We start from the raw sequence: 26,314 nt of genomic DNA, 5'->3' as shown, positions 1-26,314 counted from the left end.
CGCTTCAGATACAACCGGTTGGCCAAGCTTTTTGACATGTAAAGCTTTTCCAACTTCTCTCATAATTTAGGCGCATCTTCTTCTTCCATAACGTTAAACATAATGCTATCTACCAGACATAGTCGAATCGTGCTGACTGCCTTCGACTCTATGTCTTCCCACTTGGCACCCGTCATCTTCTCCGGCTTCCCATCATTTCCCTTCAACGCCTTAGCCAAGCTCTATTGAACTAGGATGTCCTTCACCCTCATCTGTCATAGGGTGAAACTGCCCTTTCCATCAAATCTGTCGATGTTGAACTAAGTAGAACTTGATTTTACTGCCATCTCAGATTATTCTACACTTCACGGTGTATCACTCCACCTCGAATGAGACTCTTACTTAGACAATCTTTCTACTCCCAAAGACCGCTCTAACCGCGATCCAACCACAATAGCCACGATCACTCTACCCGGCCTCAACGAATCGCTCCAACCACGGCTCTGATACCACTTGTTGAGAAAATCCGCTGGGCAATCCGATCCGATCGTGCACAAATTAAACGGAAAGTAAAATAACACAAGCAAGCTACAACATGAACACCAAGATTTTGCGTGGTTCGGCCAAGCCTACTCCATGGGCAAGAAACACGATCTTCCACTATGAGAAAAAAAACAATATACAAGGATTACAATGGATTAATCTCAAACCCACAAACCCGCAACCCTTTCCTTGCTTCTCTCAACCCAACACCGTACAAGAAAACTCCGAGAAGTTAACCCAAGAGAAAACCCAAAGAGATCACCCAAGAGAAAAACCCAAAGAAAAATCCACTCTCTTCTCTCTCTCTCTCTCTCTCTCTCTCTCTCTCTCTCTCTCCTTTGGGGCAGCCGACACACCCCAACAATTCTCTTGCCGCAACCCAAGAGAGAAACTCTTTCTCTCTATACTAGGCTTTTCCAAAAAAACTAAAAGGCAATTTCTATTTTGCATCCTTGCCTTCCGTTTCTGCCTTCCCTATTGCCATGGGAAATAAGGCAACTTTCCCAACAGTTACCATAGCATCATTAGTAAATGAAAAGGCTAATCAATCAGGTTGGAAGTTGTATTTTCACAATGACAAGGCTCGCAGATCTTGAATTGTTTATGAGGTTGCATGTTAATATGTAAAGAATGATCAACTAACTACTACATGAGCATTTCTTATAACACGATATACAAAAATCCTTTCACAACAAACACAGAATAGAACACTCTTTGTGACAGCTCCTAAAACTGTTCATAATAAATCAACTAAAATATTATCATGACAATAGCAACATCAAAAATAAAAGAGTCCACATTGCCAGCAGTTTTCTTAGGCCCCATTTGAGATGAAAAACATACTCTAGCATTCCCCTTAAACTTCATGTGTCAACAATATAATCTGACCCTGTGTAATTATTTGCAGTTATGTATTTGACGCATTGCCTAGACATTCAAGTCATCAAGGTCCTAACTTGAACTGATCTCAGGACAAGATGGTCGCTCTTGATTCGGAAAAGACTCACTTAAAAGGCAAAATATTTTCCTACAATAAAAGGGATGTTACATATTATGAGTTGTTACTCATACATAAGATTCTAGGCTACCATAATGCACATTTATATCATATTAAATAAGAAATTAAGGATATGGTGTACAAAATACTCAAATGAAAGGTTGCATTGTATAATTAACAAGAACTTGTGTCATGTAATGCGGTAAAACACATTTTATACCATGTAAGTATCATAAGAAAAACACAACAGTTCTTAGTGAAGACCAACGCATATAGAGATTGTTGAGAGAGACAGAGAAAAGAGAGAAAGTAAAGAGTGAGAGAAAAGATTGAGTTAGGGTTCTCCCCCTCACTCATGTAATATAAATAATAAAGAGTGAAGTACAAAGACAAGTATGCCCTTGGGCATTACAATAAAAACCTAAAGACCTGTTAACACTCCCCCTCAAGCTGGAATGTAGATATCTAACATTCCTAGCTTGTTACAATTATCAACTAACTTAGCTCTACTTAGAGGCTTCGTGAACATGTCTGCTAATTGATCTGTAGATCTGGTAAACACGGGAGATATGTAGCCTCGCTGAATCAAATCTCTAATGAAATGGCAATCTACTTCAATATGTTTGCCCTCTCATGGAAGACTGGATTCGTGGCAATGTAAATCGCGGATTTGTTGTCACAGTATAACTGAGCTGGAGAAGAAGAAGGAGGAAATCCAATCTCTGAAAGTAAGGAACGTAGCCACATGAGTTCCCCACTCGTATGAGACAGCTCTATATTCTGCCTCGGCACTGGATTTAGACACGACATCTCGTTTCTTACTTCTCCATGAAACAAGATTACCTCCAATAAAGGTGCAATATTCTGTAGTAGACCGCCTATCAGCCGGAGATCCTGCCCAGTCTGCATCAGTGTGTCCTTCAATTCTCTGGTGCCCATGCCTCTGAAATAACAACCCTTTACCTGGCGAACTCTTCAAATATCTCAATATCTGAAGTACAGCAGCCCAGTGTGAAGTGCGAGGTTAGCTCATATGCTGGCTAACAGCGCTAACTGCAAAGGTAATATCTGGACGTGTAACAGTAAGATAAATGAGCTTACCAACCGTCTGCATCGCCCTGGATCTTCTAACAGGACTCCCTCCTCAGAGAGTAATTTCATATTCTGGTCCATAGGAGTTGAGGCAAGCTTGACTCCCAAACAACCTGTCTCATCAAGAAGATCCAGAACATACTTCCTCTGTGAGAGGTAGATACCCCTAGTCGAATAGGCAACCTCAATGCCCAGGAAATACCGAAGACGACCCAAATCTTTAGTAGAGAACTCTGTCTGAAGGAAGGATTTGAGCCTCTGAATGCCACCTGTATCGCTACCAATGATAATGATATCATCGACATATACTATCAACAAAACACAACCAGCCTGAGACTGAAAACTGAAGACAGAGTGATCAACTGCGCACTGCTTCATGCCAAAGCAAATAAGTGTAGCACTGAAATTCCCAAACCAAGCTCTCGGTGATTGTTTGAGACCATAAATGGATTTCCTCAAACGACAAACAAGAGAAGATATGTCCCCCTGAGCAACATATCCAGGAGGTTGCTCCATATAGACCTCTTCCTCCAAATCACCATGAAGAAAGGCATTCTTTACATCCAACTGATGAAGATGCCAGCCATGATTCACAGCAAGGGATAGCAGGACACGGACAGAAGGAATTTTCGCAACTGGTGAAAAAGTCTCGCTATAATCAATCCCATATGTCTGCGTGTACCCTTTGGCAACAAGTCAAGCCTTAAGGCGCTCAACTGTGCCATCAGAAAGGTGCTTGACTGCATAAACCCAGTGACAACTAACGGAGCGAGCACCATATGGTAGAGGGACCAAATCCCATGTCTGATTGGCCTGCATCTCAAGATCCATAGCCGCCTGCCAGGCTTGATGATCAAGTGCCTCCTGTAGAGTCTTAGGTAGAGAAATAGAGGACAAAGACGAAACAAAACTACGAAATACAGAGGTGAGAAAGTCATAAGACACAAAAGAGGAAATGGGATGAGCAGTACTGCGAGACCGAGTGCGAGAGGCAACGGGAGAGTCAGAATGTACCTTAGAAGTGGGGATCTCCGGCTGAGATGATGATGGCTCGGGCGGGGCTGAATGAGCAACAGATTTGGTCTGATGCTGATACTGCTTCAATGGTGGAGGTAGAGGGGCTGCACAAGGCGCTGACGTCGGCATAACAGTAGAATCAACTGTAGGGGATGAACTGGACACCGGAGGTGTAGAAACAGGGATGGGATCAGGTAGAACCGGAAGAGGAAGAACAGGAGTATGCGAGGAATCCTCCTGAAGTGTAGAGGGGAAGGGATCTAACGAGATGGACGGACTAAAAAATGACTGAGTCTCAAAGAATGTAACATCCGCCGAGACAAAGGATCGTCGCAGGTGAGGGCTGTAGCAACAATAACCCTTTTGGGTCCGAGAGTAACCTAGAAAGATACACCGTTCGGCCCGAGGATCCAACTTATCCAATCCTGACCCAAGAACGTGGACAAAACAGAGACAGCCAAAAACTCGAGGTGTAAGAGGGAAAGGGTCAGAGGTAGGACGGAGAATCGAGAACGGAGAGGTGCCACCAAGGACCGAAGAGGGAAGCCTATTCGCCAGGTAGCATGCTGTGAGTGCAGCATCAGCCCAATAGGTCTTAGGGACCCGCATCTGAGAGAGTAGTGTCCGGGCCCCATCTAACAAGGAGCGAAGCTTCCTCTCAGCCACTCCATTCTGCTGAGAGGTATGAGCACATGAGGACTGATGAAGAATGCCTCGCGAAGAGAGGAATTCCTTAAAACCATTTGAGTAAGAGAAATATTCCTTTGCATTGTCAGTGCGAAGACATTGGATAACACATGAGAATTGATTACTAACTTCAGCATAGAAATCACGAAACACAGAAAAAACTTTAGAACGATCTTTTATTAAATAAGTCAATGTCATACGTGAATAGTCATCAATAAAGACCACAAAATAGCGAAACCCAAATAAAGAGGTAGTCCTCGCAGGACCCCATACATCAGAATGAACAAGAGCAAAAGGGTGTGAAGCCCGACTAACAGTCCTAGAGGGAAATGACACACGATGATGCTTCCCAAGTTCACAAGCCTCGCACTGAAAAGACCTAACAGATGAAGAAGGAACGAAGGGAATCCTACGTAAACGCTCTATAGACGGGTGACCTAGACGGCAGTGCCACTGGTATGCATTGACCGAGCCATGTAGAATCGGATGGGACGGAGTGCAGTCGAGACGATAAAGACCATCCACCTCACGGCCCGAGCCAATCGTCCTCCCAGTCGAGAAATCCTAAAAAAGACAATATGAAGGAAAAAATGAGATAGAACAATGAAGATGCTTTGTTAATTGACTAACAGAAAGTAAACTGAAAGGTGACTTGGGGATACAGAGCACAGATGATAATGTAATGCCTGGTGAAGGGGAACAACTGCCAACACCAGTGATAGGAGAGGTACTCCCATCAGCAAGAGTAATAGAACGTGAAACAACATGATGAAAATCATGTAAAGATGATTGGGTACTTGTCATGTGATGAGATGCTCCCAAATCAATAATCCAGGAGCTAGAACTAGAGAGGAACAAAGCAGGAGAACTACCTGGCTGAACAAGACCAGCAGTAGGAGGGCGGCTGGCAGACCTGAAACGCTGTAGCTCATCATAGTCGGCACGAGAGACGACCTTCAGATCGGTTGGAGTAGCCAGTGGTGTCTGTGAGGGGCTGTCAATAGGAGCAAGCGAATCTGGAAGGGCAAGATGTGCAGTACGGCCCTGACGAGGATATGGAGTGTGACACAGCTCAGGATGGAGATCAAAGCATGTCTCGTGATAGTGACCCTCACGCCTACAATGAGTACAATATGGCCGAGCTCGACCTCCACGGCCACCCTCTCGGCCGCCGCCGTGTCCGCCTCGGCTAGTATCGCGACCGCGACCACGACCGCGACCAAAAATGCCTCCTCCTCGGGAAGGGCGGTCAGGGGCTCCATAAACAACAGTAGTCGAGACATCCACGGGAGTAGAAACAGTAATGCCAAGTGCACACTGCTGAGCTCGCAAAAATACCTCCTGAAGAGTGGGCACAGTACCAGACCCAAGGATGTGCTGTCGAAGATGAGTGAACTCTGGTCCAAGCCCCTCAAGAAAATGAACAACACGGAGCTGATCCCGATGTCTGGCTGTCGTGGTAAGATCAGTGGTGAGAGGCATAAGAGCATCCAGCTGCTGGCAATAGGAGACAAACTGTCTGTAGTAATCATGGACTATAGAATCACCGCGCCTGTGACCCATCCAGCGCGAATAAGTGTTGGAGAGACGGGCGACATTCCCCTCACCAGAATATAATGCCGCAGTGTGCTCCCATACCTTTTTGGCAGTAGGGAGATCCATCATGGTGCTAGCAATGGCAGGGGTCATACTCTGCCATAGAAGTGTACGAACAAGGGCATCATCTACATCCCAATCATCAAAGGTAGGGTCAGTCTCAGGAGGGGTTCACGATGAATAATAGAAATCTTTCGTCGGGCCTTCAGATATGTCTCAACAGCAATCTTCCAAGTCAAATAGTTGGATCCATCAAGACGGGAAGTGGTAATCGGTGGGAATGACGCATCCACCGAAGACAAAGACGACGACGCAGCCTGACGCGGTTGGGAACTAGTAGCCATAGCTGGAGTACGAATAGTAGGGTCCTCAATATGAGGGGTATCTTCCATAAGAGACCGGGAAGAAGACTGAAGATGACCAACAACGAGCAAGTAGAGACAAGGATGAAGACTATAAGCAAGCTAATAGACCGCGGCTTCGTGAGGACAACATATGCATAAGGGAGGCATGAGATAGCCTCACGACATAAAGACAAAGTCGAGACAACTCCGAGCCACAAACATCGCAATGATGTAAGTACAAATCCAGAACAACACCATGAAGATAGTGATCAAGCCGAACAAGAAAATCTAGGGCATAGCTATGACCCAAAAGAAGAAGAAGAGATTATGATGGATCAGATTAGGGCAAGGAAGAGTGGGAAAAAGAGGGTACTGTAGCAATTACTGTAGCAGTCATGTAGCAGTACTGTAGCGATTTACTGTAGCAAATAATGGAGGGGTTATGGTTATGGTTAGGGATGGAGAAGATGGAGGTGGATGTTAAGGTTAGATTTAGGGAAAAAAGAAGGAAAGAAAAGAAGAAGAAAAATGGCCCTAGGCATCCATGCCCTAGAGCTCTGATACCATGTTGAGAGAGAAAAGAGAGAAAGTAAAGAATGAGAGATAAGATTGAGTTAGGGTTCTCCCCCTCACTCATGTAATATAAATAATAAAGAGTGAAGTACAAAGACAAGTATGCCCTTGGGCATTACAATAAAGACCTAATGACCTGTTAACAGAGATAATATATAGAACACATGATGTGATTCAGCAGTCTAAGTCATAAGATTCGGTTGTTTTACATTGGACATGTGTTATTTCTTTATTTTAAGTAGGTTTTTCTTTAGATTTAGTGACATTTATTAACTTAGATGTCGGGGATGTCCACATTAGCCTATGGCCTGCCACTACCCTTTACTCATGGTCCATTATCCAAGCCCAGACATATCACTACAACTTAAGCGAATAGAAGAGAGAAAATGCATAGTTGCTATTTTTATTAAGTACGATCTTACTGTAACGCCAGACTTATTGTGTTTAATAAAGGAGGGCTTACTATTTTTAGTAATGTTGGACTTGTTATGCTTAATAAAAGAGGGCTTACTATTTTAGCAAGTGTGGACTTACTCTTTTTAGTAAATCTGTACATTGGCAAAAGACCTGTAAACACTCCTTATAAAAGCTGAAGGAGGAAAGTCCTATCGATGGAATTTTGGACATTTTGAAGAAAGCTCAAGAAGCTCCCAACCGCAATGTTATTCTCCCTCTTTTCTCTTCCTTTCACCTCCCCTCCTGCACTACTCCCCCTTTTCTCTCTTCTTACACCATACATTCATTTTCTCACATTTTTCACTTTTCTCTTCCTTTCACCCTTCTTGCTTAGGTTTATATATCTTTCCCTCTTTTCGCCCTTTTCACCCTTCCTGATTGGGTTTATAAACCATATCTCTTTCTCCTTATCTTTCTCCTCCTTGATATTCTTTCTCCCTTTTCTTGATCTTGATCTTTCTTGGATCTTGATCCTCTTTTCTTTTGTTGATCTTGATATTGATATTTACTGGATCATGGTCGTTTCTTGATCTTGATCTCCCTGTTGTCTCTTTGATATTGATCTTTTCCCCTCTCGGATACATCATGCAACGGACAATCAAGGCACAAAGCCTGACACATCAATCCCATGTACGGATCCAATCATCTCTATCTTTGCAGCCCATCCTATAAATATTTTCCCCTCAAAATCTTTCCCATCACCCTTAGAACCCCTACTGTTGGGACCCGGGTAGAACTCACCTTTAAAAGCTAGCCGTTAAGGGCAGGGTGCCCAAGCCCTTTTAAGCTCATACACATCTCACCACTTTTCCGATGCGGGAACTTGGTTTTGCATGGAACCCCCCAACAATCTCCCCCTCCCCGCGGGAGCAAAGTGGGAACTGCGAGATCTTCTTTGAGGGAATTTCACCGTCCCACACCGGGGTTGCTAAGATCTTTCCCCGATGCACATGATCCATCAGTCCTCGAAAGTGAGTCAACGCCATCATTCATTTACGATCATCATCAATGCATCTGGTTCCCTACCCCTTTGATAAAGATATGATCCCCATCATGTCGATCATGGACCATCGGTCCTCGCATGTACAATTATCATCAATGCATTCGGGTTCCCGTCCATTTGCTAAAGATATCAAGCAACGTAAGGGAGTCCTAATAATTATGGGACTTGAAGTGGGTTACTTTACAGGCAGGTTTGAAGGGTCCTAATTTACTTGTAGTAGGATTAGATAGAGTCCGTGTAATGGGAGTACTTAAGTCATTAGGAGTTGTCTCAGTCGTTTAACACTTGTCCTGTTACTATTGGTAGAAAATAGGAGTCTTTAGAGTGTTAAGAATTTTATTTTAATAAGGAAAGTCTATTAAAAGAGAGTCTTGAGTTGATTGGGTAGTAGGATTTGGAGTTTACAACTTGATTTGGGTGACCTCCCCTAATCACAAATTTAATGAGATTTGAAGGCCTATGGCCTTAGATAGGGATGGACATGGTTCCGGTTCAACCCGAAGAACCGAACCGAACCGGCCTATTTGCTTCGGTTCGGTTCTAGGATTTGGTGGTTCGGCTCCGGTTCTGGATTCCTGGAACCGTGAGAATGCGGTTCGGTTCTGGGTTTGGGATCCTAGAACAGAGAACCGAGTAGGATCATATCCCCCCCCCAAATCAGATAAAATCACCCCCCATAAGGTTTCGTGAGAAAAAAATACTTTAGACTTTACACTTGCTCCTTGAGGATAAATTCACCCCCCTATAACGTTTTGCTTTGCCTTTTAAAGTTTTAATTGTAAGTTATTAAAAATGAATAAAATCTCAATTGTTATGTGGAAAAAAATTATAAAATAAAGGTTGGGTAAAACCAGAACCGATCAAGTTCGGTTCTGGTTCGGTTCGGTTCCAAAGATATATGGTTCGAGTCTGGTTCCAAATTCTGGGAACCGATTGCATATGGTTTGATTCTGGGTATACCCCTGAACCGAACCGAACCGAACCATGTCCATCCCTAGCCTTAGCTACCATGATATGATTGAAGAAATTGAAGTTTATAATCCCAAGCTTGGTTTCCAACCATTGCTCTCCCTCTTCTTTAAGATAGCATCAATCCTCACTCCCAGTTCCCTTTCATTCCTTTCCACTCTCTTTCTTTCTCTTCTCAGAAAAGTAATCGGCGGACCCCCTCTTTGCATCAATTTTGTATCAGAGCTAGGGTTCGAATGGCTTATTGAAATAGCAGGATTATGACTCCAATATTCGAGCCTATGGATCATAATCAATATACTATGAGGATTAGAGAATGTGAATGTCTTGATAAGGTAGAGACATTTGTGGCAGCATAGTCCAGTTGATGACCAAATAATTTGCATTACAAAAATAACTTTGGCTCGGTGCCCCTTAGAGTTGTGACAAACATAGGAGCAAAAGCAACGCATGATGGAAAAACTACTTGGCATTCATAAAAGTTCGCTTCAAAGACTTTTCAAGAATGTAAAAAAAACGAGCTAGAAATTAGTCCGACAGCATGTGACTCGCTCACTTTACTTAAGAATTCAAGAAGTGGTCATCATCCTTCAGAGTTGATTCTGTTAGAAGTTTGTTTGTGAACACTATCTGAGGATCAAAAGGACACTAAGTGTTATCCAACACGTCTGAAAGAGGCGAATTGTTCAGCATACATAGCAGGAGCGTTAGATAATGCCGAAGTTTTTGTCGACACTAGATTGGAGAATCAAGTCGAAGAGCTTGCACGACAACTACAACAAGAAAGACAAATGAGGATTGTCGGGGAGAAAATGGTAACAAAAGAAAATATAATTTTGTGATTTGTGTTGCAAGAGCTACAATGTCGATTCAAAGAATTGAATATGCTTCTAGTAAAAGAACAAGAATCTGCGACAAGAGAAGATGTGCAGATCCAAGACGATACTTCTATCAATATGTTCTCAGTGGAGTTAACAATCATAGTGTTTGGATTTTGGACAATTGAACCCATACTGATCACATTATTTCAAACCAGTGTGATGACTGCCCAAAGCAACTTGGTCATCAGAATTCAGAAGTACTTAATACGTTGAAAAGGACAACAGCAAGCACACGTGCGAAGATCCCATTAGAAGAACCGTCTCCCGTCATGTCAATCATTATATTCAACGGAGTCAAATCTTTTCAAGCGGGAGAGTATGATGGGGACCATCCTAGGGCCCATATTCTAATTTTTAACTATCCTTTATGTGTTTTTCAAATCCCTTAAGTTATAGGAGGGGTACCATAGTGTTGGCTAAGGGAGGAACTTGGTTTCTAAGGGGGGTAGACTTACCTTGATTAAGGGAGTGTTGGCTAGGGAGTACTGCTTGATCATTTCTACCAACTTAAAGCCCTCATTATGATTCCTTTTATGCAAAAATATCCCTTTGGTTTCGGATAGCTTACATTATTTCCATGACGAATCCTTTGTGTACTTTGGTGTTCCTAACCTTCCACTCATTTTTTATTGATTTCCGGTATGGTAATGCATACAATAACAATTGTAGAAACTCCATACATTTGATCTTTTGCACCTGCTTCAAGTCATGATGACTAATCAACCAATCTTGGGGTAAACAGTTTCCACTGCTTATCTTTACTTCCACTTTCCTCTCATTCATAGGGAATGAGAATCAATCTTCTTACTGCGAATTCATAAGTTATTTTGTTTCACATGAATATTACCTCGAGGATTGAAAAAAATACAAAAGCGATTCTTATGGGGAGGGGCCAATGACAAAAAAGGAATCCCCTTAGTGGACTAGGAGGATGTTTACAAACCTATCAAGGTGGGAGGTCTAGGAATTAGGTGCATTAAGGAAACTAACCAAGCGCTCCTAGGGAAGTGGTTATCAATATATGGAGAGGAGGGTCACAACTTGTGGGCGAAAGCCGGTGCAAGCAAGCATGGGTTCTGTATAGGTAATTTGGGAGACAGAAGAAAAGTTCAGAAAACCAGGGAGAACCATATGGAGGGTTGTGTTGTGTTTTAAAACAAGGTTCTTGGAAGGGGTAAAATTCAAAGTTTGTGCCGGGGATAGAATCAGAATTTGGTGGGATAAGTGGTGTACTAATGAGCCGTTGAAAGATTTGTATCCGTAGTTGTTTGTCGCAGCAATGGACAAACACGTCATGGTTAAAGATTGATTTAGCAGACTAGATAACAGTGTGATATGGGCCCCAGCATTTTGAAAAAACTTTTCCAACAAGGAATTAGAAGTGGTGGGGAGCTTTCAGCATCAGGAAAGGTGCTATATCAAGTTAGATGAGGAAGATAAAAGAATTTGGGTATGGAACTCAGATGAGGAATTTCCTTTTATCATCATCTCCTACCTTGCCTAGGTAGCTCCAAAGTAGCCAAAGTGTGGAACATTCAAGCACCACCGGGGTATGCTTGTTCGGATGGACGGCGATTCTTGAAAAAATTCAAACCATCAACTTACTTAGATAGAGGAAGATGATGCTTATCGATTATTGCGCTCTATGTATAGAGGCAGGGAAATCAATCCACCACCTCCTAATTCATTGTAAGCTGGCAACAGAGTATAATGACCCGGATTTTTACTGCACGGATCGCTACGGGCAATAAAACATATTTATTCATATAATTACACAGCGGAAGGTTAAAGTACATCCTGAATTTACAAAAAAATCCCAAGTATGACATATTTAAAACCTTTTTACATCTGAGGAGATTGACTAAATTCATCATTTCTGTATTTCCTCAAGTTGCTTTCACACTTCTCATAACTAAGGTTTCTCATTGACAAATACTCCCGCATCCAAATTTTCAAATCCTGGTGAGAAAAAGTGGGTTGGGAGAGCATGTATATAGAAGCTTCGACAAGTAGCTGAAATCAATAATAAGAGACAGTTCTATAAAAATATGCAGTATATTGTATAAAACATAATGTGAATTTAAAACTAATACTAATAGGATTTTTTTTATAGAAACAATTTAACCAGATAGTAAAACAAACCATTTAAAGCCCAATAGTTTCCAACTGTTTCTATTTCTGAAGTTTCCTGTAACAATCCGCCTCACCCTCATATTGTCCGCTTTGGACTTGGCCCACTTCCGCTTTTGGGTAAGTCGACGGCTCAGAGATACAAACACGTCACGTGAGAGAGACTACCGTACATTTACCTCTTCCATTTCTTTCATTTGTCATTTTTCATTCAAACTTTTTGTTCATATAAAAGCCAACATATTTTATTTCATTTTCCAGAATGAAACACATTTCATCATTTTGAAACAAATATGATTTGATATTTTCCAAATGTAAACAATGAATATTTGAAGTAAAACGGATAAGAAATATCTGAATAAAACAACATATAATCATATCCCTATCACTTTCATTGAGAAAAGAGACCAGTCAAGTCTAGCTATCACCTGCCTGATCAAACCTGAGAAGTGGGAATTTGGAGATGCTTGACCTTGAAGATGACAACGATCAGGAAGAAGTGATTCTCCTAGCCTTTTCCTTCTTCTCCCTCTCTTCCTCCATTTTCTTTCTCTTTCTTCCTTTTTTTCTTCCTGACTGCTCTATTTATAGGAAAAACTTGAGGGGAATGATAACATGTGAATAGTTTTTATGCATAATAACTGTTATTTTTACCGGGTATTACAGATGTATGGGGCAAATCCCAGATTTATCATGAAAAACAGTTCATGATAGCCAAACGTGCCCTAATATTCACAAAGATTCATAGTTTCCGAGTTATTTTACTAAATAGGTTAAATTCACCCAAATTTAATTTGCAAACACATGGCCATGCCAAATAAATCATGTATATAAAGAAGATGAGATAATAATGTCAGTCTATCCGCAATATGAGATAATGCAAAAATAAGCAAACTAGGGCCCGAGAGAAAATATAGAAAAGGCATGGTGATCAAGGTAAGAAGTACGACAGTAAGCCTGCTGACCAAGGGTGAAAAACCAGCAAGATATGTCTTTAACTAGTGGTTAAAAAGAAAGTAGAGTGACCCCACACAATCGAGTATGCCTTGGCCTCAAATCCCGTCGTGTAGAAGTCCCAAGAAGAGCAAGAGCAATCACAGCAGCCACGATCCGCCCCAAGTGTTGTACCAGTCACCGATATTGAAGAGAAAGCTGAGAAAATTGGTGGAGGTGCAAGGAAATCGACATAAAGGTTTTAAATTTCGGTTTCGGTAACTACAGAAACAAAAAATTTTGGTTTTGATTAGAAAATTCGGTGGAAATCTTGTAAAATCACAGAAACGTATGAAAACATATGCAAATGATAAAATTTTAAGATGAAACTTTTGGAAATGCTAGAATAAGCACAAATACATACTTAGAAACCATCACATAAAAAAGAAAACCATCCATAAAGGCTTAATCACATCGAACACCTAGTGACATGCATTGTCGCACATGTCTAGAACAGTAAAGTCAATAAAGAAATACAATGTAATGAAGTATAAGAAAGTAAAATGACCGATCTAACTTCCCATGCATAAGATACGATTACTTTGTTGTGCAGTAAATTGATGCCGCCTACCAAATATCATTCTCTACATTAATAAAAATGAAATGAAATGCAAAGAAAAATGGCTAGCAAAAACATTCCTCTTTTTGAGCTTAGGTACTCAACATTTGTAAGATGCTTGGGTTTTGAAATTTGAAATTCTCATGAATATTCACATTGAAATGAAAAGTTGTTCCACCTTCGATTCAACTAGGATGGCCCACAAAGCATGTTGACAAAGATTTAAAATCTTAAATGTTTTTCTACCTTTGCAATTGTTTTTTTTTTTTTTTTTTTTTGAATTGCCTGTACCAATCCTCGAAACCTCAACCTATAAAGTTTAAGAAACGTTCCAAGAAATCCCAGCAAAGGAGAGAATTGGTGTTGACACCGCAATTTGCACCATTTACATCGGAATGACAACTTATCTATAATGCAACAAATCAAAGTTTGAAAAGCAAAGCCTTGGTAAAAGCTAGAAATGTTCTAGATGGAAAAAACAAGGCCTTGGTAAAAACAAATCAAAGGAAAACATGTCTCCAGGAAAAAATTCCAAGCATTTTAGGGTTTTTAAAAGTAGGATTTTCCAGAAAAAAAATCCAAACTTTTTAGGCTTTTCCAAAACAAGATTTCTCAAAAAAATCCACAGAAAAGCAGGAAAAAAAGTGTTTCTTCGATTTGTAGTGTTTTTTCGATTTATAATATATTTATACACGGTAAACCATAACATCTTTCCAATTTTTGTCATTTCGACCATTTCGGTCAAATTTCGGTTGAAATTCCGAAATTTCGATGGAAAGAATCAAGTGGAACAAAACCATTGTGATTTCGTTTCAGTGGGGATGGAAACAAAAATATTTCAGTTGTTTCGTGTCAGTTTCGGTGGAAATTTAAAACCATGATTGACAAGGCAAGGCAACAACCACAAGGTGATGAGGAAGGGAAGTAATTGTTATAACTGCAGTTTTTAAAAAGTGGAATCGAGTAGGACAATAAGGAAAGTGCAAATAGGTGAGGAGATAGGGGCTGGTTCGGCTATAACTAATTGAAAGACAACAGAAATAAAGGGAAGAGCGGTCACTCACGACGACTAGCTGTCAAAAGAAGAGAGTGGGAAATAACATATCAATAAGGGCTGCTCAAGGGTTTAGGGAGAAAAATCTGGACTGTCAGCTGGAGCCGTCAAGATGTTGTGGAAGCCGACAGCACTATGAGATGAGAGAGTAGAGTGAAAGGAGGGAGGAGGGTGGAGGTGGGTTGTCCCAAGACTATAGACTAGTCGAGAGAGAGAGAAAGAAAGAAAGAAAAGAGAAAAAGAAAGGAAAATAGAGAATGAGAAGGAAAGAGGAGATGGGAGGAGAGAAAGGAGGAGGGGGAAGAAAGTGAAGAAAGTGAAGAAAGATGGGAGAAGAAGAAGAAAAACCGAGGGATAGATGGATGCTTATCTGCAGCTACCAAAGGGGAGGAAAAGAGAAGCTCCAAAACGTCAAAAATCATCGCTAGGGCTCTCCTCTTTTGGCTTTTATAAGGAGGGTTGAGGGGACTTTTGCCAATATTTGGATCTACTGACAGCCTCCACATCTAGGATAATAAAATGTCCATAAAAATAAAATAAAACCTAGTGAAACAGAAATAAAACTTAATCTAAAATGTCTCATATAACTGGAACTGAAAGGAACACATGGCTCTCAAGTAGACCGTGTCACATCATCAAGAAATGTAAGAAGAAAGAACTACAAAGGATCGAGGGGGGCGGACAATCGAAAAACTCAAAGGCTAGCCAGTCCGCTCCGTCTCCCTGTTAACCGCCCTCCAAACATGATTAAATTTGACATCATGACCTATCAAACGATCCAAGATCTCTTCCATCTTGTTTGTGAACCTCCAGAAGGATGCTCCTTTCTTCAACCACTGAATCACATTAAGGGAATCCCTTCCACAATGAGATCATAGAGATTGACAAAGCCTTTAGGGGGATGGAACCCATTTGGGAGAGAGGGGTCACGGAAACCAAACATAATCTTACTAAGCTGAACCATATCCCACAATCGTCTAAATGTGTTTGAGTTCAATACCCTTGAATTCAGGATGCCTACTAGCCCAAAACACAATGAGGGAGAAAATTTGTTGCTTCATTCTATGGATATTCTTCGAGACTCCTTTAAAGATCTGACTCCACAGTATCCGGCACCATGGAGGCCACGGAGCAAAAGACCATTCCTCAAAAAGATCATCAATGCGTGCAGGAAGACCCACACAGGATATAGAATAAAAGCCTAAATGGCTCTCATCATCCTACAATGAATGAATAAATGATTGAGGATCTCACCCGCCTTATTATATAAGGCACAATGATCGGCAATAATCTTCCTATGGCTCCGAAGATTGTCCACTCTGAGGATTATGTCGAGGCATGTTTTCCCAAGATAAGGCACACCCCCAAAGAGGGGCAAGACCGCAAGACCACAAGAGTTCTCCATGCTCTGAATGCTGGAGAGGATGAAGTCACCGGAGCTAGATGATGATGGAAAGAATGAACAGAGAACGCTCCATCGATATTCCCTGTCCAAATTCTTCTATCCTCTCCAGTCCGTTTAATAAATGTCGATTCTAAGCAAGCCATCAATGTCACAACCTTTTGATCTCCTTGTCAAAGAATTTAGTGTGAAACATAATTTTCTAGTTAACCTTATTATTGTCTCTCCAGAAACTGCAAAAAGAGTCTTTGACCAATCAATCCTGCACAAAAGCCACCAAGAATAGGTCTGGTAATTCATCCTTCAAGGCTCACTGGCTGCACCATCAATCTGTCCAAAATCTGATTCTATCACCCATCCCAACGCAAAATCTGATTCCTCTATGGAAAAGCAGCCTCTCATAAGATGTCCCTCCAAGCAATAATCCCCTTATGCCTCTACACATCCACCGAGTGCCAATCACCAAAGCCCACCCCATATTTGTCGGCAATTACCTCTCTCCATAAATGAGAAGGATCCTCCCGAAACCGCAATAACCATTTGCTTAATAAGGCCCTATTCATCACCTTAAGATCCCTAATAACCGACCCTCCAGTTGATTTAGGCTAACAAGCCTCTTTCAATCTGACCATGTGATATCTTCTTCTTTCATCCGAATCATCCTATATGAAATTCCTTTGGAGCTGCTCAATATGACAAATAACAGTTGCAGGGTTTTTTATTATGTACATAAAAGTACAACAACAAATTAAAGAGAATGTCCTTGATCAACGTAATTATGCCACAGAGAATGTCCTTGATCAACGTAATTATGCCACCCAAAGATAAGGTCTCTCTAGAATTCAAGCAAAAAATAAAGGATAGTGTGTTATAGTCCTGTGGTTTTTCTGCAAAACATTCCAGGATGAAAAAGAAAACGAGAAAGCGAACGAACGCGCGCGCGCGCAAGAGAGAGAGAGAGAGAGAGAGAGACTGTATTTAGGATACAGCTGAAACATATCGAAATACAGCTTTAAGAGACCCTTCCAAATTCAACACGTGTATTTAGGATTAGTATAGGATGAAACTGAGTCATTTAAGCAAAACACAACTTGGTTTTATCAGAGTTTTTAATCCATAGTCCACATGCATCCATATAGACAGGTTAGAGTATATTCTTTACATTTGAGTCAGAAATAAAATGTTTAGTCTTTATTACTAGCTATTTGTTTTCTAACTTATACATTGCTGATTCCTATGGTTTGGTGTACCTGAAAGGAAATAAGTATCATCCAATACCTACTGCCATCAACAATAAGTACCGCTTATGGGTCTCGGCAAAATGACATGTGATGCTGAGTTTCTAAAACCTGCCTGAGTAGACCTTATACTGCGTCTTCATCAAGCAACTATCTCTAGTGACGGAAGAAATGAAACTTTTGCTGTCATCTCAGGGAGTCTCAGTAATATGTGTCAGACCACACACTCATTGTGAAAAACCATTATGTATCGCCTAATATGTATGATGTATCTATGCCAGACTATATTTAGATCCTTATTTCTTTCAGTTAATTAGATAGGGTATTGGCTACTCAGAGTCGCATACTGGATTAAATGCATGCAGTTGTTGTAAGCAGATGTTATCTTCAGTGCCCCATAACCGTTGCAATTACTTTCACCTTGTTGTTAAACCTGGTTTGGACTGGCTGGTTTTAACTAATTCAGGTCAAACCAAACCTAAGATGGTCTATACAATTACTAGAACCAAACCTTGCCACAGCTGGGCCTAGCCAATCAGTTGAGAACTTGAACCATTTGTTCTGTCGGTCTGACCCAAACCAAGCATTGAAATTGATGGGGAAGGAAAATTTTACAAATCCAGCTCTTAATTATAGAACTGTCAGGTTAAGATATTGGGTATTCTGGTTATAGCATTTTAGAAAGATAGTGGAGATGGGGTAAGTGGGCACTGGGCACCCACGTTTAAATTTTGATTGCCTGAGTCATCATCACTCTAAGAGTTTTGTAAGTCTTACTCTCTGAGTGCATATTCTTCTATAAGACAATGAACCAATAAAGTAAAATGTTTTTTTAACCCAACAACCGACAGAAGACCTCCACAAGACTACAAAAGATTCTCAGGTAATAACTTTTGAGAGAAAGATTGTCAAGTAATAACTTTTGTGGGGAAAAAAAATAAATCAACCCGTCAAAAGATTACTAAAAAAATGAAAAGCTATCATACTAAAATCCTAAATAACATTGCAATAAGCCCATGTTGCTAATTCTATTAATTTTATATGTTTAAAAAAGGAAGTAAAATTTGAGGACCATCTCGGTCCTCAAAAAAAAGGAAGTAAAAAAAAAAAGGAGAAACAGCGTAGAAATGGACACTTTAAAAGTAAAACCCCACTTTCCATGTCATTTAGAAATTTATTTCGACAACTGAGGCGATCCCCAGCTTGACAGAATCCACATTAGTTGCTATAGGATAGAGATGAAAAAAGTGTGTGTGTCAAGGAAAGTCAAAATAGGGTTACATCAATGGTTAGGATTTTTCAACGAGAGAAATGAGGTTAGATCAAGGGCAGGGATTTTTTTAGGGTTTTAGGGTTGATTTGAAGGCAGTATCTAGTGTTTTTATGATGATTTTCTGCAAAACATAGAATGTTTTTGTGCTATCGGAAAACTTTGACCTACAAAGTTAGTCAGTTTATGTTAATCTTCACTTTTTTATCTGCTTATTCCCTTGACTACTATACTATTATTCTTGTATTTCTCTTTGTTATTACACGTCCCCATAAGCAACAGTTGTGTAAACAAGAAAGGAGTTTAACTGTACCAGGTATCAACTACAATTTTGGAAAATAAGTTTTCCTCTATATAAGCCATTAAAAAAAAAGAGGTTTTCCTCTATATAAATTGGGTACAGTACGGTGAAGCCCATGTCATAGATATGGCACTTCACTTAAATATAAGTGCCAGATGCAAGTAAAACACTCATTCCGAAGTGTTTTTTTTTACAATGTCTAAATTAATATTCTTTTGCCCATAACTATATTGGCACACTCTTAATATATTAGCAGGGAAGAAAATTCATTCTGCATACCTATCAAAAAAAGGAAATTCATTCTACATGTGTACAAGCATCATGCATAATGTATCGAAGTACGAAGAATACCATGCAAATGGATCAGTTTTTTTTTTTTTTTTTCAATGGTACCATCAACATGCATATGGATCAGCTAAACAGTGCAAATTCTGACATTGCAATGGCAAAGGTCAATACAACAATAAAAATTTATAAAGCATGAGAGATATTGGATCTTGAAGGGTACCTGGACCAATTTATAAAACATGACGGGTCCACTCATGGATCATTTGTTCTTCACACAAGGGTTGCACTTAAAAGCCCAATTGGCCTTTCCCTGCTGAATGTTTCATCATCAAAATCTTCATTTGTGGAATTCTCCTGACACACCATTTTGTTCTCCCGTGAATTATTCAAGTCAAGAACCTCCCAACCCATTGGATGACCCTGATGCATGCTTCCTTGTGTTGAATCAATGAAGGGCCCGATATTCTCCTCCATATTAGGCCTCAAATCATTATATGCAAGCTCTGTTTTCTCCCCTGCATAGATGGATGATGACTCGGCATTGATATCAGAACTGAAGTCATATCCAGCACCTGAACCACTACCTACAACTTGATCTGTAGTCCCATGATAGCTCACATCATTTACAGTTCTAAGGTCGGAGTGCTCCGTAGCTTCTTTCCTTTGCCTTTTCCATTTCTTTGTAGATGAGGTTCCATCATCCTCAAAATCTTCTTCTTCTCTATCTCTATGCAAATAAACCCACAATTTCCTATCCCCATCAAACTGTACACAAGGATCGCGTTCATAATGTAAACGATCAAGAGCCCCACTAACGACTTGGTTAACTTGTGCATCAGAAACATCCTCCACGATATACTGTGAGTCTCTTATCAGAGTACAGACATCTGCTCTGGTGCCAATACTCCCAGGCAATCTGGCAGCTGCATCCCTTACAAGGCAAAGGATCGTGACGTGAGGAGGTCGATCAATCTTAAGCATAAAATGGTCACGAGCTTTTGATGTCGGCTTTCCACCACACCTTCTCAGTGGGGCAACTATGGATTTCTTACCATCGGCAGCAGTATAAGAAAAAGCCCTGTCTGGAATTGTGTATCTTAGAAGTTCCTCCCTACGAAAATATGCCCTGACTTCATCAGAGCTTGGGCTGATCGTGTTGAGACTTTTCTGAGCTCTCAAGTCCTTAAATCTTTCCTTCTCATCCATGTTGGGCAACATTAACATCATGGGTGGTGCAGGAAGGCTTCCAATTTGCTGAAGGGTCTCTTGACCACTCTTTAACCAATTAGCAAACGCATCAACCAACTTCACAAGCATCTTGTGGGGGACACCCCAAGTGACAGATGATGTTTCTTCTTCAGCCATATCATGATCGGATGAGGCAGAGGAAACTGGGCCAATCCAGGACCAACTTTTAGTAGATTTTTCATAAAATACAAGAGCCTTCCAACCCTTTGCTCCTAAAGGTGCTGTTTTGGATGAAAGAATCTTCAACACTCCTCTGACCAAATCCTGAAGTGGCTCCTGTGTTTCAAGGATACAAGGGTCCCCAGGGTTCGATCTGACACGATTGACAATCTCTTGAACGGTAAGAGAAGGAAAATTCTTCTGCCCTGTTTGTTCTGAAGAATTTACATCCAGATTATCATGAGAAGAGAATTCTTTCTTAGGCTTTGGTCTTCCATCACTCCTCTCAAGATGGTTGCCAACCTCTAAGGGATTGTCGGAATGCACAGTAATCATTGCCATTCGGACGGCTGAAAGAAGATGTACAATGGAGAATGAAAAGCCAGTGTGGACAGAAGGAGTAATCAAAGTAAATGGCTTCTTAGGCGGCTTTGTTTCTGGCACTGCATCTACCACTCCCCTTTCTGGAATGATAGCATCAGAAGTTACCATAGCCAACAAACTAGTTTCACCCTCCAATTTCTTTTTCCCTCGTTTATAAATGAAGGTGGGGTCATCGAAACTAGACTGTAGGTTATCAGATTCCTCTGGCCCATCCAAATATGATGCATCAACCTTCCCTTTTCGCTTCCGTGCTATTGAGTTGCATCCTAATAAATGAATATTTGATCTTCCATTATGTTCAGCGTCATTTACATGAGCTTCAACAACTTTCTTCCCTGATATACTAGTTCTTGCCTGGTGGTCCCCAAAACTGTGTGTCACCAAATCGTCCTCATCCAAATTACCACTGATATATTCATGCAAATAATTGGACTGAGGCATAGAATAGTCCAGATCAACCTTCCCTTTCCGTTTTCTCTCTGGAGAGTAGGTCTTGAAAAATAGCAGGTGTGACCTTTCACCAGGATCACCCTGCATTTGGCCACTCTTCACCAATTTATAAGTTGGTTTACGAACATCTACTAACTTAGCTGAACCAGAGAAATTTTTATCCTCCAATCGGTCTGCACCATACTCGCGCAAGTATCTGGACTCATTGATCTTACCCCTATGCTTTCCTTTTGATGAGTAGATTTCCTTATCTGGAATATTTAACTGTTCGCCAAGATCACCACCCATTACAGAAGACCGAGTGAGTCCATCAAGAACCTGAACATGTTCCTTTTTATTTTTTCTCGCCAGTTTACCAACATTTTTAGAATCGTCAACTGATTTAACAGAAGCAGACCAACGCCCCTCAAAGGAGCCACTTGGATATCCCAATTTCCTCACTGAAGGATTGGTATCATCATCTTCATCAACCTGGCCAGAGGAATCAGACTCTGTTTCCTCACTTTGAGCATACATGCCTCTGAGTTCTTCTGTGTTCATTCGTCCGTTTTGTGCAAATTTCCTTTTAAACTTCTCCTGCGATGTGTTGGGTCTATCATCAAAATGGAAGTATGGGTCATTCATCTGAGAAGAAAATGTCTTATAAGAACTAACTTTTGAATCAGGCCCCACATTGTTCTTGCCAGTTTGAAATTCCACCGTTGTTTTCCATTTCTTGCTTCTAGAAGCCTCTTCTTGTGTTTTATTATGCCGAATGGGCTGATTTCCACCTGACCAGTCAAGTCGAGTTCCTTTCAATGAGAGATGCTGACCTCTCTCTCTTGTAGTATTCATTTGATCTTCAAACATGGATCGCTGAAGCTTCTCGGAATACTTGTCCTTTTTCCCAGCATCTCGTCGGTCATTAATCAGTTTGCCTGTCAACATTTCTAAGTTCCCCGTCTGTTTAATATTCATGTTCCTGCCATGTGAATACAAACTCCCATTTTTCATGGAATAAGGCAACCCAATGTAACTTTCGGTGTCCTCCTCACCCAGCGGGCTGTGAACATCCATGCCATGCTTTTTCAAAAAGTCTTGTTTCTTTCCGGCCTTCAACAACCTAACCCCAGCCACTGCACTTCCTCGTGCTGCATTCCGGTTATTCTGAAAACTCATTCCATAAACTTCTTTCGAATCATCAAAATCATTGTCCTCATCATCATCATAGTCATCATCTCTTATCTGACTCCGAACCTGGCGAGCTAAAAGAGAAGCAGATGATCTAGTTTTTGTCTCAAAACCATGATTAAGAGAACCCGTAAACCGACCCACAGCTGCAGTATGTCCCTTCTTGGAAGCAACCTTTGGTGGGGCAACCTTCAAAATCCCTTTCGGGTTCGGTTTTCCATATTTTGTGGGTTCTAGGGTCATAGGCCTTCCTTGAGATGAAACATCCAAAGGCGATCTCACCGTATATACAGCTCGATGACTCATCTTTGCGCCAGGCCTACTTTCCTTCAGCCTTTTAGTCCAAAAACCCTCACTGGACTCCTCTTTTGCCGACGAGTCGGTCTCCGATCCCAACCCTTCATCCCTTTCATACATCAAACCACTTTGGCTTCTTAGTATATTCAGATGACGAAGTCTCTCTTCAATACTGTACCCTGCACAATTTCCCCAAGCATCCTTTATCTTAACAAGACTACTAACCATAGAGTTCTGATACTTGCGCAAAAGGTGGTAGTGTTTTCGCTTCTGAAAGAAATTGAGACCCTGTCGGTAAAGAGCGACTCTAGGTTCAAAAAGCCCGCCCTTCAACTGACTGAAGAGTTCAGTGAGGGGGCTACCAAAATGGAAATTACTACCAGAGAAGAGATCTTTCAGGGTCCTCATGAATGTCTCTTGATCCATGTTGGGGAGGTACTCTGCAAGTCTAAAGCGCTCATCCTCTGTTAGGCAATCATTCCACGAATCCACCGAAAGAACCCTGCCCAAATCCAAAAGATCGTAAAGCTTATAAGGTATAGAACAAGTCTGGTTACCTAATTGGCAAAATTCTTCCCCAACCTCCCTCAATTCCGACAAATCAAAGTCGTCTGACCCTGCCCCGGAGTCCACCTCATCATCACCATCATCATTGTCGTCGTCGTCGTCTGATTCCGATTCCGACATGGAGCTTCGAGTGTGAAGCTCGTCTTCATCACTCAAGAAACTATCTCTATTCTCTGGCAAAAAATCACTGTCTAATCTCAAAACCCCAATGTTATTCTTTACAATCGCCATGAAGCCAGACAATATCTCAGCCAAATTCTTCCTCTAAACAAACCGAATTCTGAAAAACCATCCAAATCCTAGAAACCAAAACAAAATAAAAATAAAACAACGCTACAAATATTTCCACAGTTCCGATTTCTAGCATTGCAATATCAAACCTTAAAGTCAAAACAGCTACCTTTCTACTCATTAAAACAACAGAAAAAATTGCAAAAAAAAAAAAACGAACAAAAGATCATACCTAATTTGATTAGGGTTGCAACTCGGGTTGGGTTCAACCCAAAAAATTAGTTGGGTGGGTCGGGTCGGGTTGGGTTGAGTTTTCCCAACCCGGGTTGAATTCGGGTTTGGGTTCGGGTTGAGGGCTTGAGCAACCCAACCCGAGTGAAACCCGACATTTTTATCATTTTTTATTTTAGTAAGCTTAAAAAGTCGGGTTGGGTCGTGTTGAACTTGGGTCAGGTTGGAAATGGTTTGTTCGGGTTGAGTAAATGGTTTGACCTCTGGTTTGTTCGGGTTGAGTAAATGGTTTGACCTCTGGTTTGTTCGGGTTGAGTAAATGGTTTCTCGGGTCGGGGTCGCAACCCGACCCGAGTTGCACCCTAAATTCGATCACAGAACCAGTTCTTAGGGCAAAATCTCAGCCAAATTCTTCCCCTAAACGAACCAAATTCTCAACCTTCTCCCCGAAAACTATCCAAACCCTAGAAACCAAAACAAAATAAAAAATAAAACAAAACTCTAACAAATTTTTTTACAGTTCCAATTCTAGTATTGCAATATCAAATCTAAAAGCCAAAAAACCTAATTTTCTACTCGTTAAAACAACAGAAAAAAGAGCAAAAACAAAACAAAACAAAAAAAATAAACAAAAGATTTAACCTAATTTTTTACATTTGGAATCCAAACCGTAGAAACCAAAACAAAATAAAAATAAAACAAAACGCTTCAAAAAAATTTACAGTTCCCATTCTAGAATTGCAATACCAAACCTAAAGTCAAAAAACCTAACTTTCTACTCATTAAAACAACAGAAAAAAGAGCCAAAAAGAAAGAAATCGAACAAACTATCTACATAATTCGATCTCAGAACCAGTTCTTCCGAATTCTCAACCTTATCCCCGAAGGAAAACGATCCAAACCCTAGAAACCAAAACAAAATAAAAATAAAACAAAAGGCTAGAATTTTTTTTACAATTCCGATTCTAGCATTGCAATACCAAACCCTAACGTCAAAAAACCTAAATTTCTACTCATTATAAAAACAGAAAAAATTGAAAAAAAAAAAACAAAAAAAAAAAAAGGAATCGATCAAAAGATCTTACCCAATTCGATCACAGAACCAGTTCCGCCTCCGATTGCTAGGTCACGATCCGTTTAAATCCCGATAAATTTTGTCTCCTTCCCTTCTTTTTTTGCAGGGCTATGAAACCCTAGAAAGGGAAAAAAAATAAACCAAGGGAAAATAGAAAGAGAGGAAAGGGAACGAGGCGGTTAAATATCAGATAAGAGGAAGCAAGAGGGAGAAGACAATGCCGACGTGGCTGAATCTGGTTCGTCAGATCGAGTTAGGGCGGCGATAAGCAAAAGGTCTTCTTCGCTGTTAAATCGATGTTTTGGAATAAAAAGGAACGAGGGTTTGTGTGTGTGTGTGTGTGTGTGTGTGAGAGAGAGAGAGAGAGAGAGAGAGAGGGAAAAAGACGAAAAAGGGCTGAGAGAGGAGGGAGAGAGAACGTAGTCGGAGACTCAGTAGCCAAACTGAGACCGTTGGAAGGGACAACGCCTTTGGGTCTTGTGGGTCAGATTCCGGCGAGTATGTGAGTTTCCCGGCTAATAGACCTGACCCACACGATTGACTCTTGTTGAACTGTAAAATTACTAAATTACCCCTGCTTAATTAAATAATTGATCAGGAGTTTTTCCAACTTTCCATTGACGTGGGTGAGAAATTATAAGGCGGACGGCCGTTCAGACACGTGTAGCGCTAAGAAAACAGTGGGTCCCACATTTTTTGGGTGGTCCAAAGTCCAAACCATTCATTTGTTGGGCCCTGATGTAGATAAGGTGTGCCCATAAAATCTTCTCCAAAGGATGCTCCTAACCCTTCCATATTTGTGAAGGTATAAATAAAATGGGCAAAAACCTCAGTGGATCGGAGGGTTAGGATCATCCTATGTATAAGATTTTCTGGCACACCCTATCTACGTTAGGGACCAACAAATGAACGCTTTAGATCACCCAAACAATGTGGGTCCCACTTTTTTTTTTTTTTTTTTGGCCTGCACGGCCGCACCATGTAAATTCTTGAGGTGGGAAGTATGGGGTAGTTTTGGTCAATTCAGTTCAGAATGAGGACTATTTTAGTAAATTCGGCTTTTCTCGTATCTTAACATGTAGATTGGTGCTGCCCTAAGCACTGATCGGTGTGTGTGAGGAAGGAAAATG

General features: G+C 40.8%; 1 protein-coding gene across 2 annotated transcripts in view; it reads right to left on the bottom strand.

Moving 5' to 3' along the window:
• The window catches only part of LOC143873748 (uncharacterized), a 28,772-nt gene extending 3,106 nt beyond the window's left edge, over positions 1-25,666 (bottom strand). Inside the window, exons 1-3 of one of the 2 annotated variants that reach the window (XM_077376834.1) lie at positions 25,195-25,666; positions 19,593-23,946; positions 12,700-12,843 (exon numbers count right to left, since the gene is read on the bottom strand). In XM_077376834.1, coding sequence (XP_077232949.1) covers positions 19,643-23,878 — 4,236 coding nt within the window. In that variant the 5' untranslated portion in view covers positions 23,879-23,946; positions 25,195-25,666 and the 3' untranslated portion in view covers positions 12,700-12,843; positions 19,593-19,642. The remainder of the gene's footprint in view (positions 1-12,699; positions 12,844-19,592; positions 23,947-25,194) is intronic. The other variant, XM_077376833.1, reaches the window with a different exon arrangement.
• Positions 25,667-26,314: the final 648 nt, after the last annotated feature.

The sequence above is a fragment of the Tasmannia lanceolata genome, unplaced genomic scaffold (genome assembly GCF_043159265.1).
Source record: "Tasmannia lanceolata isolate RefF3 unplaced genomic scaffold, GAP_Taslan_0.1 ptg000002l, whole genome shotgun sequence".
NCBI classification, from domain to species: Eukaryota; Viridiplantae; Streptophyta; class Magnoliopsida; order Canellales; family Winteraceae; genus Tasmannia; species Tasmannia lanceolata.
Note: the sequence above shows the minus strand (reverse complement) of the source record. Positions and strands in the feature narration are given on the sequence as shown.